The sequence below is a fragment of the Chanodichthys erythropterus genome, chromosome 3, assembly GCF_024489055.1.
Source record: "Chanodichthys erythropterus isolate Z2021 chromosome 3, ASM2448905v1, whole genome shotgun sequence".
Lineage (NCBI taxonomy): Eukaryota > Metazoa > Chordata > Actinopteri > Cypriniformes > Xenocyprididae > Chanodichthys > Chanodichthys erythropterus.
In genome coordinates, this window is record NC_090223.1 from 2,262,196 (window position 1) to 2,276,670 (window position 14,475).

Genomic DNA, 14,475 nt, shown 5'->3' on the forward strand with positions numbered 1-14,475 from the left:
AACACTGAACATTTTTTAATGTAAAATGGTTTTACTGTAGGTTTATCTGAAAACAATATGCACATTATAATTCATATCCTATATTAATCTATGAATAACAATAAATCAGTCATACCTGTGAAGTTATTGATATATGGAGCCGCCCAGAGCAACATGAGAGGCCTCAGAAAATAAAGAGCACAACAAGAGACCGACTCAAACAGAGATCCTGAAACAACACCAGATATTACTGTACATATAAACAGATATTTGAATGATAAATCATAATGCACTGATAAACCATCATTAGTGAAACACTGACCTTCAGAAAAACCCCAGAGGAGGAAAGACAGAAACATCAGAATATTTGGACAGAAGACGAGAAACATCTGAAGACGAAACACTGTGTCTGGAGAGAAAAGACAAAATAACTCACATTCAGTCAAATGGATAAATGATGCTTTAATTAAATATTTATTAATTATTTAAACTATTATCAGCCATTCAGTTTTATTTAAAACACACATCTCTGTTCTTCCTATTACACTTATAACTTCATGAATCAAACTCAAACTGTAATGGAAACACAAATGTAATATCATAAATGGCTATACTACACTCAAATGTTGGTTCTTCAGCGGTTCTTGCGGTGATATATACACCGTTAGAGAACCTGTTAAGCCTCTGTATAGTTCTTTAAAGGTTCTCCAACCCTCTCTTATTCTCTTAGTTTAGTTGGGGAAAGGATTAAAAAACAACATTAAATTACAGTGTATTTTCTGAAGATAACCTGGTTCTCAACCTTTTCGTCCCAAAGGTCCCCCTACACTGTGAAGTGAATATGGGTGTAAGTCAGATTCTCACATTATAATATTGAGTTTTTAAAGTAATCGTTGTTTGTTCTTTTATTTGTCTTTGTCACGTTAGCTCTGATTTATTCATCTATTTGTTCGACCACAATGATGAAGAAAGTCTGTAAGTAAAGACAAAATACTTAAGGCTAGCTTCATTTGACTAGCTCGAGGTGTTGTGCTTCATCCAGGGGAAAAATGTTAGGGTTTTCTAGTAGAAATCATGATTTTTTTAATAGTGATAGCAGAGTATTTACACAACTACTTAATTACTTGAACTGCATCAAACATTTTTTTTTTCCACTTATAAATACTGCAAAATGTTTAGGATCTAAAGCTCTTCAATGTTGTTTGACGACTGAGGAAACTTTGCAATAACAAGTAATTTCTATAAAAACTGCTGTAATTGTTAATAGATAATATGAATTAGGTTGGACGTGTTTGAGTAAAATCCATCTAATGCTGTCTATTGACTTGCATGTTATCCTCATTAACAAACTTTAGACTTGGAATTATCCAACCAAAATATTCATCAACTCTCAAATGCACGACTTTTTTTGTTGTTTTTCTGAAAAATATCTGTTTTGTATAATTTTTTTTTGCCTGTTTATGTTGTTTTTTATTCTCACAGTGACAGTAGCCATTGACTTGCATTATATGAATCACAGAGGATCACAGTTAAAAAACTATCAGCTAAAAAACTTCTGAAGAAAAAAGTCTCTTGCAGTTCCAGCTAAAAATATTTACTGTTCTACTGAAGAAAAAAAAGTCTCCTTTGACGGCCTGAGGGTGAGTAAATGAACAGCTAGTTTTCATTTTTGGGTGAAATATCCCTTTAATCAAGAATGATCCAATTTATTAGGGTGTAAAGATCATTTATGATTTGATGCATGTTTATTTTCAGACTAAATGATAAATGAAATCAATGACTGATTCAGATGCGTTTCTTAATTGTAAATCTGGCCAGTCATTAATACTAATTATTTTAGTTCTGTAAATGTTTATATTTTCTTGTCCTTTGCTATCGCATATCTGCAAAATCTGATTCCCTATTACAGATTATTCAGCTTTTTTTTAAATAAGAAAAATAATCAAAGTTGCTTTATCACAGACTGAAACATTGACCTGAGAAGAGTGTGTCCTGAAGACCCTTAAGGCAATGGAACTATGTTCACTATTTTAGGATAACCAGACAGATGATTGAGGAGCAGCTCATCATGGTGGTGTTCATTATTCAGAAGGAGGAAGTCACTCTTGTGTTGAATTTTAACACATTAACAGTTTAAAAACAGTGATGTTAAAGTAGGCTCTTTTTGACCCTATGAATCACCCGTAGTTCAAGCCAGAGTTGCCAGGTCTGCGTTTTTTTCCCTACATCAAATATTATTTGTAGCGCCTCCCATCCAATAATCGCAAAAAGATTTGTGTTTATTACTTCTGATAAGAATTAAAGTTTCAGTTTTCAAATTTTGTGGATTTTATCATGAAATTCAAACAATAAATGGCGTTTTGACGCTCTTAAATGTGACGTGTCAGATCGCTGTAACACCTCAGTTCAGGCGGTAATGTTCACAGTTCCTTAGCTATCAAACTTATATTACAAATAACACTAGAGAGGAGCTTATTTACTGTTAATTATATGTTTGTGCAAATTTGCCATGAAGACAGGTGCTTATGAAAACTACCTTATGTGATACTAAGTTTTGTACATTTCAGTTTTTATTTGAGTGTAATTATTATATCTGAAAATAAACAGCAGCTGAATATAATACTTCTGATGTTAATAGTAACCTCTAATATTGAGTGTACCAAATGAGGGGGTTCCCTGTATAGTTTGCAACATTATTTGGGAGATTTTTTTTTCCTTAAGAAAAACCAAACTGTCGGTATCGGACGATATCATTCTGAATAATCGGCAATCGGTATCGGCAGAGAAATTTAGTATCAGTGCATCTCTAGTTTTGAATCAACTGACTTCAGTCACATCAGCTTGTGTCCTGCTTCTGGGTATGATACACATCATCAACCTGGTTTGTCTGGAACCCCTTCAGTTTACTCTGTATGTGTGTGTCTAGAACAAATGTGTAGCTGTATGAACGTCCAGTTGTGTTGTTTGAGAATTGCTTGGTTCAGTTTGATTTGTGCAAGGGTAAATTACCTTTAAAGGGTTAGTTCAACAAATAATGACTCAACCTCTTTACCATGTGACTCCAGTGGTTTAACCTCAGTTTTATGAAGTGATGCGAGTGCTTTGTTTGTGCAAAAAAACATAAATTACCACTATATTTATAAAATATTATCCAAAGCATATTATTACATGTGAACACAAAATGCATATGTTGTGGTGCTCTTTCTGAACACTCACGCATGTATGAGTTGATGTGCGAGTCTGAACACAACACGCATGTGTCGTGAAGCTCTCGTGAACTCACGTTTCAGATCAATATTTTCGTAAAGTGGTAAATTATGTTTTTTTGTGCAAATGAAACATGTCACTTCATAAAACTGAAGTTAAACCACTGGAGTCACATGGAGTACTTTAATGATGTCTTTCCTATTATTCTGGACCTTGAAACTGGTAGTTGCGTTAGATCTCTATGGAGGGACAGAAATATCTCAGACTTCATCAAAAATATCTTAATTTGTGTTCTGAAGATGAACAAAGGTCTTACGGATGTGGAACAACACGATGTCTCCATCTCAGTCTCTCTAGCGCCACCAACTGTCCAAATTTGCACTCACATTTATGCTAATAACTTTTTAACCGTAAGGGCTAGAAACAAAAGTCCTTGCCTCAAGGCGATTTAATTGCACCACATGGCATCATTTTCTGTCATGAAAATTTTCCCTCCATTTTGAATTTTCTGAAAAAATTACTTTTTTGAACTCCTCCTGAAGCCCCGTTCACACTGCCAGTGACTTTTTCTCTGCATGGGCGTTTCTAGTGCTGTCACTCTAATGTCATTGGTAGACTGCATGTCTGATCATATCTATAGAAAATGCAATCACAAATGATATATAAAACTAAGAAATCATTCTAATTTGACTGGGAATTAGGTTTAAAATAATTAAAAGTAACATTCTGACTGCAGAGCTCAGTGCATTAAATCATTAACTAGATTAACAATCGGTCTATCAACAAATTAAACTCACTCATACTGTCAAAAAATACTAAAACGTCATTCGAATTTGACAAATAATCAATTTTCTTGCCCCTAATAATCAACCAAATGCAGGGGAAACTGTAATTGCAGTGGTGCTAAATTGCTCACAGCATCATATAATTAACAACACAAAATGAATGAATCAAACTCATAAGACTGCCGACCGTTTCTTTTCCACGCATTATTTTATTATATACCGTATGGGTAACACTTTAGAATAACTCACACTATGAAGCATTAGTTAAAGGATTAGTTCACTTTTAAATAAACTTTTCCTGATAATTTACTCACCCCCATGTCATCCAAGATGTCCATGTCTTTCTTTCTTCAGTCGAAAAGAAATTAAAGTTTTTGATGAAAACATTCCAGGATTTTTCTCCTTATAGTGGACTTCAATGGGCACCAAATGATTGAAGGTCAAAATTAGTTTCACTGCAGCTTCAAATTGTTCTACACGATCCCAGATGAGAAATAAGGGTCTTATCTAGTGAAACCATCGCTCATTTTCTGAAAAAATTGAAAATTATATAAGTTTTAACCAGAAATGCTCATCTTGAACTAGCTCTCTTCTTCTTCTTCTTTATTAGAATTCCAGCAGTGTAGAGACTGCTAAGTGTATTACTGCCCTCCACAGGTCAAAGTTTGAACTAATTGTTATATGCAATATGCTAGTTCAATAGTATATAACAATTAGTTCAAACTTTGACCTGTGGAGGGCAGTAATACACTTAGCAGCGTCTACACTGCTGGAATTCTAATAAAGAAGAAGAAGAAGAGAGCTAGTTCAAGATGAGCATTTATGGTTAAAACTTATATAATTTTCATTTTTTTCAGAAAATGAGCAATGGTTTCACTAGATAAGACCCTTATTTCTTATCTGGGATCGTGTAGAACAATTTGAAGCTGCAGTGAAACTAATTTTGACCTTCAACTGTTTGGTGCCCATTGAAGTCCACTATAAGGAGAAAAATCCTGGAATGTTTTCATCAAAAACCTTCATTTCTTTTCGACTGAAGAAAGAAAGACATGAACATCTTGGATGACATGGCTGTGAGTAAATTATCGGGAAAAGTTTATTTAAAAGTGAACTAATCCTTTAAGCATTAGTAAATAGTCAATTCATAATTTATAAAACATTAATAGACATTAGTAAGCAGTTTATAAATACAGCTGTAAATGCTTTGTTTTTGATTTATAAGCATATCTATAATGAGTTTAATAATTGTATTTACATACTTTATTAATGATCAATTTATCATTTCTAAATTATGTATTATATTATTCACAAACTAGTTATTTAGGAGTTGTCAGTGGTTCATAAGATCATTTAGGAAGTGTAATTAAATGATTAATAAAATATTTAAATGTACATTTATGCATCTTATTATTTAGACATATAGTATTAGTTACTCAGTGTGTTAATAAATGCTTTATTAACATATTCCTAGTGTCAAAACTACCTCAGTACTAACTTTAAAACATTAGAGAACAGCAGTACAGAAGATCACTGAACCTTTAAATCTCATTTATAAAAGCTTTACAAAGCATAAATAGTCCTCACTTTAGATGAGCTCACAAAAATAATTAACTAAACACTTCTAAATGTTTTATAATTACCTGAATTAATCATGAATTACAGTAGGAATATGTGTTAATAAAGCATGTACTAACACACTAAGTAACTATTACTATGTGTCTAAATAATAAGATGTATAAATTAATGCTTGTAGTTTATTCATCATTTGCTTACACTTCCTAAATGAACTACTGACAACTCCTGAATAACTAGTTTGTGAATAATGTAATACTTAATTTAGAAATGATAAATTGATTATTAATAAAGTATGAAAATACAATTATTAAGCACATTATAGATATGCTTATAAATCAAGATTAAAGCATTTATAGCTGTATTTATAAACTACTTACTAATGTCTGTTAATGCTTTATAAACCATGAATTAACTATTAACTAATGCTTAACTACTGCTTCATAGCATGCAGTTATTATAAAGTGTTACCCATGTATGTACAGCTAAATCATATAAAACAGTGAAATCGCTCCAGTACTATGTCCTGTCTGTCTTGCCTGCACTCGAGACGGTGACGTGAGCTCCACTCCTATTGGTTGTCGCTCGTGAAATTCGCTCCTGATTTGCATAAAGTTGAAATATCTGAACTTTTGTCGCTTGTCTCCCGTCGCTTGACACGCCTACATTCCGTCGCCAACGGTCACTGTCGCTCTTGTCGCCGGAAGTCACCAGCGCTCCATTGAAATGAATGGGATCCTGTCGCTTTGTCGCTGCGTCTCGCTGGTGGTGTGAACGTGGCTTAAGGCCATTGTTTCGATTTTTTCACAAAAAGGGGGCCGTGACATCAGTGCCTGGCAGAGTAGTTGGTATTCCTAGCTTTCCCTCCAGGAGTCTGGATCCGAAGGCGCTCTCTTTAAAGACATGACCGTCACTTTGACGACCACGTCTACCATAGTGAAACGGTAGTGAGAGTCACAAGCCGCCATTATCGAGTGTGTCCCTTTGTAGTTAATGTAGTCACGGCTAGCCTTTCCACTGTGCTTATAGGACTTCTATGAGTTTTTGTAACTTTTATGCAGGGAGCAATACGACACTGGCCAGGAGAGGTATTACAACTTGTCGCAATGCGCATACGTTGAACGCCAGTGTACGCGTACGAATCAAGTGAAGTATAGTTTGCAAGGTTGTGCGTTTGACTAAGAGTACGCGTAAAAACCAAACTATACTTTGGGCTTTAAACACAGTAATGAATGTATAAAATACAAAATGTATTGAGTAAAAGCATCCCCCATGTTATGTTAACCTAATGATGTTATTTTGTTTAAAGCCTAGAGTTGTAAGCAGCTGTTCTGCTCAAGGTGGACCCAGAGTTGCTGTTTGAAGTTGAGGTGAGCCATTGTTGACTACAGTGTGTGAAGCACAATCTAATCAAAGCACTACACTTATTGCACATCTTGTTATGCAAATGATTTCAATGCAAACATTAGTTGTTTTTTTTTTTTGTTTGTTGTTGTTGGTCTACACTCGTTGTTGGAGCTCATCCCTCCAGATAGCAAAATTCTCTGTTTTTACTGTTATTTCTATTCCTTATGTTCTATTTTATTATTCTTCTTTATGTAAAGCACTTTGAATTACCATTGTGTATGAAATGTGCTATACAAATAAAATTGCCTTGCCTTGCACAAACTATCCTATTAATGTGAAGAGAAAATTACATTCATTTTTTAGTTAATGGCCAAAAGTATTTGAGCAGTTGTACAACAGTAGTTAAAACTAGAATGTACATTTCCTGAAGAAAATGTGAATGGTGCTTGAATGCTAAATTAGGCACTCGGTTGCTAGGGTGTTTTTTAGTCAGTTGCTATGGTAACCTGGGTGGTTGCTAGGGTGTTGCTAGGCAGTTGCTAAGGTACTTGGGGCGGTTGCTGGGGTGTTCTGGGCGGTTGCTAGGCGGTTACTATGGTAACCTGGTGATTGTTCGGGTATTGTTATGTGGTTGCTAGTTGTCACAGATGGTTTCTATGGAGTCTTTATAAAGTTCTTAGCATGTTTTTGCATGCTTAGCATGTAGTTATTCACTGCTAGCATGTGTAGCATGTTGGAAGTCCTGTTTGCTAGCATGAGTCAAAATAGCCAACCACCATGTCTCTACGATGATCTGATGCAGAGAGATAGGTCTTGCTAAACGGTTGCTAGGGTACTCTGTTTGGTTGCTAGGGAGTGGCTTGGCAGCTGTCAATGATGATACTCCAGAGGCTGCTTGTCAGTATGAATGATATAAACCAACCCTACGATATTCACATTTGAAGATATCCTTCTTTGGGTTTCGGTTGTTAGGGTGCTCTAAATGGTTGCTATGGCGTGGCTAGACAGTTAGCAGACTTAAACTAATAGACTGCATATCTGCCCAAATCAAAAGAGCCAAACTCACGTGTCTCTATGATGCTCTAATTAATTTATATCCCTCTAATATATTTTCAATGTTAAGTCTATGTGGTGGTTGCTAGGGTGCTGTAAGTGGTTGCTAGGGTGTGGCTATGATGAAGATTTTAGGTCATTACTTATTGGCTGCTTGATAAGATGAATCAAATGAGTGAGAGAGAAAGGGTTCCTCAGGCCCTGCGTGTGTGTGTGTGTGTGCTTTTGTTTATATTACATTGTGGGGACCAAATGTCCCCATGATGTAATATAAACCTGAGTTCACCTACATCGTGGGGACCAGCCAGCGGTCCCCACAATGTAAATGGGTTTATAAATCATATAGAATGAGTTTTTGTGAAAAAGTAAAAGTTTGCACAGTTTCCTGTGAGGGTTAGGTTTAGGGGTAGGGGCAGGGTAGGGGGATAGAATGTACAGTTTGTTCAGTGTAAAATGCATTGAAGTCTATGGAAAGTCCCCACAATTCACAAAAACAAACATGTGTGTGTGTGTGTGTGTGTGTGTGTGTGTGTGTGATGTGTGTGTGTGTGTGTGTGGTGTGTGTGTGTGTGTGTGTGTGTGTGTGTGATGTGTGTGTGTGGTGTGTGTGTGTGTGTGTGTGTGTGTGTGTGTGTGTGATGTGTGTGTGTGTGTGTGTGTGCTTTTGTTTATATTACATTGTGGGGACCAAATGTCCCCATGATGTAATATAAACCTGAGTTCACCTACATCGTGGGGACCAGCCAGCGGTCCCCACAATGTAAATGGGTTTATAAATCATATAGAATGAGTTTTTGTGAAAAAGTAAAAGTTTGCACAGTTTCCTGTGAGGGTTAGGTTTAGGGGTAGGGGCAGGGTAGGGGGATAGAATGTACAGTTTGTTCAGTGTAAAATGCATTGAAGTCTATGGAAAGTCCCCACAATTCACAAAAACAAACATGTGTGTGTGTGTGTGTGTGTGTGTGTGTGTGTGTGTGTGTGTGTGTGTGTGTGTGTGGTGTGTGTGTGTGTGTGTGTGTGTGTGTGTGTGTGTGTGTGTGTGTGTGTGTGTGTGTGTGTGTGTGTGTGTGTGTGATGTGTGTGTGTGTGTGTGTGTGCTTTTGTTTATATTACATTGTGGGGACCAAATGTCCCCATGATGTAATATAAACCTGAGTTCACCTACATCGTGGGGACCAGCCAGCGGTCCCCACAATGTAAATGGGTTTATAAATCATATAGAATGAGTTTTTGTGAAAAAGTAAAAGTTTGCACAGTTTCCTGTGAGGGTTAGGTTTAGGGGTAGGGGCAGGGTAGGGGGATAGAATGTACAGTTTGTTCAGTGTAAAATGCATTGAAGTCTATGGAAAGTCCCCACAATTCACAAAAACAAACATGTGTGAGTGTGTGTGTGTGTGTGTGTGTGTGTGTGTGAGAGAGAAAGTGACAGTTGAAACTGACAGAATGTTTGTGAATTTGAACTTTTCAATGTAAGTCTATGGGACTTTTTTGGCTGCTTTTTGGTCCGCTGTGCGAACATCATTGGTCCGATCGCTTATAAAAGTCACAGCACACCTCTCCTCAATGAGCCGGTCGATTTGACACCTCATTCATGGGTCTAGGACAAACACTGCTGGAGGAGTAGCGTGCCAAACTTTTGTGTGGAATAATAATAATAAGTACGCAAGAGAACAGTAATGATGCTTCGCCAGAGGCAAATTCATTTAACTTATAAGGTTTGCCTTTCAAATGAATATGTGAAGATGGTTAATGCTATTATCCCCTCTCCTCCAGGGCCATGCTCAGATCAGCCCTCCTGACATCCCAACACCTAAGATAAAGGCTGCGGGGAAGATCTTCCCATGCAGTTTGACCATATTGTGTTCCTGTCGGACGTCCAGTTAATCACAGAGGAGAGCGAGGACATCTCAATGGCACTGGGCCTCCTTCTGTGTGTACTTTATTTGGAAAATCTGTAGTCTTTTTAACATTAGATTAACGAGTGAGTGAACTTACTGAAAATTGCTAATATAACCACATGCAAACAGAGTTATGCTCTGAAGTCCTGCAGTATTTTTCACTGTCAACAGCGCACTAACATTTTTGTAAGTCCTTCAGGGTTTCAAAAACAATATAGAAACTGGAAATAAAACTGGAAGAAAGAGCACAAGAGAGAATATTGACTCTGAAAGTCTACTCACAGATTGAGTTTCTCACTCATTTTACAGTGACAGGAAGTGTGACTGCATCCTTCAATTTCAAAACAACACACTCCAGTGTCAGTGTCTTTTTCAGTCCTTTACGATACTGGATTGGATTCCAAACACAAAATATACACACAGACGGAGGCCCAGTGCCATTGAGATGTCCTCGCTTTGATTAACTGGCCATCCAACAGGAACACAATGTGGTCAAACTGCATGGAATGATCCTCTCTGCAGCCTTTAGGCATTAACTCATCTTTTCTTCTCTTCTCTTCTCTTCTCTTCTCTTCTCTTCTCTTCTCTTCTCTTATCTTCTCTTATCTTCTCTTCTCTTCTTAAAACACTATACATTTTCCAAATAAAGTAAAGAATGTATGTAGAAACAGGACTATTGTCTTCTTCAAAAATGTACATATTTCAAGTTTGTTGCATTATTTTGTATTTGTATAAAAATAGTATATCGTGATGTTGTACATGTATATTCCCTGAATTGTTTATTTGCTGCTGAAAGAAATAAATTAAAAGGTTTTGAAAGTGTAATGTATTTTGTTTCTCAGTAAGCATTTAGTACGGGATTCTGAATCTCTAAAGTCATGATTTGTTAAGAAATTGTTAGTTATCATTCATCTTTTAAGTAAAAGCGTCATTTAGAAGCATATTGACTCATCTATAGTAGTATCTGACATGATAATGGGCCCTGCTTGCTCATGCTAGCTCAAAAAAAAAAAAAAAAAGATATGTGTCACCTCTAATTTGACAAATAAAGCTTCTTTAAGAATAGGTGCTATATAGCACCAGAAAAGGTTCCCCTATAATTACAAGCCAAAGAACCACTGCTGGTGCTATATGGCACCTCTTACGCCTCTTCTATAGAGCACCATATGACAAAGATGCTGTATATCACGTTTAAAGATAGGCGCTATAGCACTTAAAGAGGTTTCCCTATGATCCCATTTTTGTTTGTGTACTGATTAAGGACAGAAGAGTAGGTCTTTTTCTTGTCTGTTGACTTACCCAGTAGTTTCAGTACCACATTTATCTCGGCTGAAAATTCCCTGTGATCCTGAGATGATCCACTGTGAACTGTACATGTGTATTCTCCTTCATCTTCAGCTCTCGGATTGTCCAGACGGAGAGAGAAGTTTCTGTGTTGAATGTGTTCAGTAAAGAAATGAGCTCTATCATGATAATCCTCGTGTTGTTTCTCTACTCGACTCTCACCATCTTCATATAGATGAACCAGATCCTCTAAGTCTTTTTTTCTCCATTCCACCTTCAGACGGTTCATTGTAGAGAGACTGTCATCCTCATCATAACAGGGCAGAACCACTGAAGATCCCAGAGGAACAGGTGTGTGATGAGAAGGTTCCACAATGAATCCTGAAAATGAAACACTTATGTGAAGTTAAAAAGAAGTGAGGCATATTTTGTGTCATTTTTTTTTCTTTTCATTAAATAGCCCTAAAAATTGCATTAAAAGCCCAAACATTCATTAAGGGTTAAGCACAGAAGGTTCAAGGACCTCATGACATGTTATTACAGCAGAGAGACCTGAGGTCTGATCATCAAACATTTACACTGTCTGATCCTGTGTGTTCTTACTTCTGGGAGTTGTGCAAAGATAGCCAATCAGATTCAAAGACCTGACAAAATGTTATCTAATGTTGTGTGCAATATGGGGTTTTTTTATCAGCCCATCGGAGAAAATCGCCATCAAGCACTTTTAAAGAAAATCACTGGATTCAGTTCATGTAAAGTTTGTTAGGTTGATGACATCAGATCTTTTAAAGATAATCAGAGTTTGTTCAAGGCACTTTAATAGCAGTGAAACTAGATATCCACAGCCAGAACTGAGTTGTGAAACTGTGACTGTGAAATAGTCTTATTTTCTGTTCTGTACTTGTGATGCTTGTAACTTGAGTCTCTAAATGACTATTTTCCACACCAGTCTATAATTGTGGTATAATGTATGGATGTTTATTAATGCCAAATGTTTCTGAAATAAAAAGCTTGTTGAATTGTACTAATTATAAAGTGCATTGCATTAACCGTGCTTGTATTTTGATGCATTGTATTTTTAAGGTTTGCATTTTTATAGGCTGAAATTCAGCTTGGTCGTACATTTAAGCTGTGAATATTTCAATTCAAAATATTTCACACACATTTTTATTATTAAAAATTCGAAGATTTGTGTTCACCTTTTAGATTTCACTCCCAACATATTCATGCAGTCTATACACAGGTAAAGTAATCGTGAAGACACAGCTTTTGTGTCTTTATCAGCTTTTGTGTCTTTATCAGCTTTTCTGCATGTATACTGGCCCTGATAATCATCACACATTCACTTACTGCTTGCTCTAATTCTGTAAATTCGTTTTTATGAATGAATGATGACTTACTAGCCATTGCTCTGGTCTTCGTAAACAGCCGCTAGCGGCACCTGCTGGTGATGAAGACTAAAAGCAGATGGAGATCATGCATCGGCACTCTACTGTTTTAGGGCCGTTTCATAGTCAACGCATCTGTACGCATACGCGTCCCCGAGGCTACGCATCGTTACGCTTCGGCCGCCATTATGCGTCGGTGCGTAGCCAAATGTGTCGTCCTAGTTTTTGATACGCGACACGCCGATGCACGCAATACTATGCGTTGTCGGTGGGGGCGGCATTGCAAGTATTGTACATTAATTCAAGTATATTGTGTTTACAGAAGAAGAAGGTTTGAATACAATGGCGGGCGAAGAGGAAAAATTATGCGAACTTCTATTCATCCTAAAATACTGGAAATGTCTCTCCTCGTCCAGGCTTCGCATGGGAAGCACCAGAGACAAACTCCCCATCATGATCTCTTTTTTGATTCAAAGGGCGAACATACCACCGTCTATCTCTGCGTTACCTTTGTTGCCGCCGATGTAAAATCAGCAACAGAATACACTCCTCTTCAGTTGCCATTTTGATCTGAATATCACCCGACTCTACTACCCCCTGTTGCGTGAGCGGTGTATTGCATACACGCATCGCCCGTGACGCTTGCGTCCACTGTTTAGACTATGAAAGGGAGCGCGTCGCTCGCGTTGCTTGCTCGCGTTGACTATGTAACGGCCCTTACCTGCAGTTCCCGGATGTGAAATATTGAATTTTCTGCCAAATTTGAATCACTGAATTGGTGGAAGTGAATTTGTAAAGTGAAATAAAATGGACCGAAAATTTATTGTTGAATATTTTAGGTTGTATTTTTGAACAGACTGAATATTTTGGAAGTGAAATCTGAAAGGTGAATATGAATCTTCAAATTTTTAATAATGAAAATATGGGTGAAATGTTTTGAATTGAAATATTCACAGCTTAAATATACGACCAAGCTGAATTTCAGACTATAAAAATGCAAGCCCTAAAAATACAATGCATCAAAATGAAAGCACAGTTAAAACTTTTTAAAAAAAAACTTGACTCTTCTGTAGTCACATCGTGTACTAAGACTGACGGAAAATAAAAAGTTGTGATTTTCTAGGCTGATATGGCTAGGAACTATACTCTCATTCCGGCGTAATAATCAGGAACTTTGCTGCCGTACCATGAGTGAAGCAGGAGCAATGAGAGTATAGTTTTCATTTTCCGTCGGTCTTAGTACAAAGATGTAACTAAAGAAGAGACAAGTTTAAATAGGAAAAATATCAAAACTCTTTTGTTATTTTTGAGCGAGATGCTAACGGTCTAATCAGATTCAATGAACTATGCTAAGCTATGCTAAAAGTGGTACCGCCAGACCCGGAGATCAGCTCAACTGTTTACCTCTAGGGGAGTTGGAAAATGAGCCTATTTTCAAAAAAAAGTGGAGTGTTCCTTTAATGCAATGCACATTTTTTTCAACAAGTTTTTTATTTCAAAAACATTGGCATTAATAAACTTCCATAATAATGCATCTCAGAACAGCATGTTTGAATAAAAGTAACTGTGATTAGTACTGTACATGTTATTCAGACGGCTCTTCATGTTTTAGAGGGCAGATCTTGGTCAGAATGAAGCACATTATGGACCTGGTCTTTTGTGGTTTAGTCAAAGTTGTAGGAATGTGAGACTATAGGGGACCAGTTTCAAGAGCAGTACATCTTTAGTGCAGTGACACACCATAAACAGAGTCAGTGGACAGGGTGAAGGAGGTCTGGCATTTCTGTGCAAGCATGCACTATTATCTAGGCATGAATGTAATAATGAAATAATTCAAGTAAAGCGAAAGAGGATTTCTGTCTGATATTATGTTGTGAACTACAGATTGATTAGGACTATTTACTACTGAGAGAGCATCTGCTGATAAAATATATCTACCAAACTACAAATGAACAGCCTGAG

The 14,475-nt window shown here is 36.8% G+C and overlaps 1 protein-coding gene across 1 annotated transcript in view; it reads right to left on the bottom strand.

The window, feature by feature from the left end:
* Positions 1-14,475, bottom strand: part of LOC137015164 (uncharacterized) — a 46,167-nt gene that overhangs the window by 13,508 nt on the left and 18,184 nt on the right. Inside the window, exons 6-8 of the mRNA XM_067379926.1 lie at positions 11,141-11,506; positions 302-388; positions 116-208 (exon numbers count right to left, since the gene is read on the bottom strand). Of these exons, the coding sequence (XP_067236027.1) occupies positions 116-208; positions 302-388; positions 11,141-11,506 (546 nt within the window). The remainder of the gene's footprint in view (positions 1-115; positions 209-301; positions 389-11,140; positions 11,507-14,475) is intronic.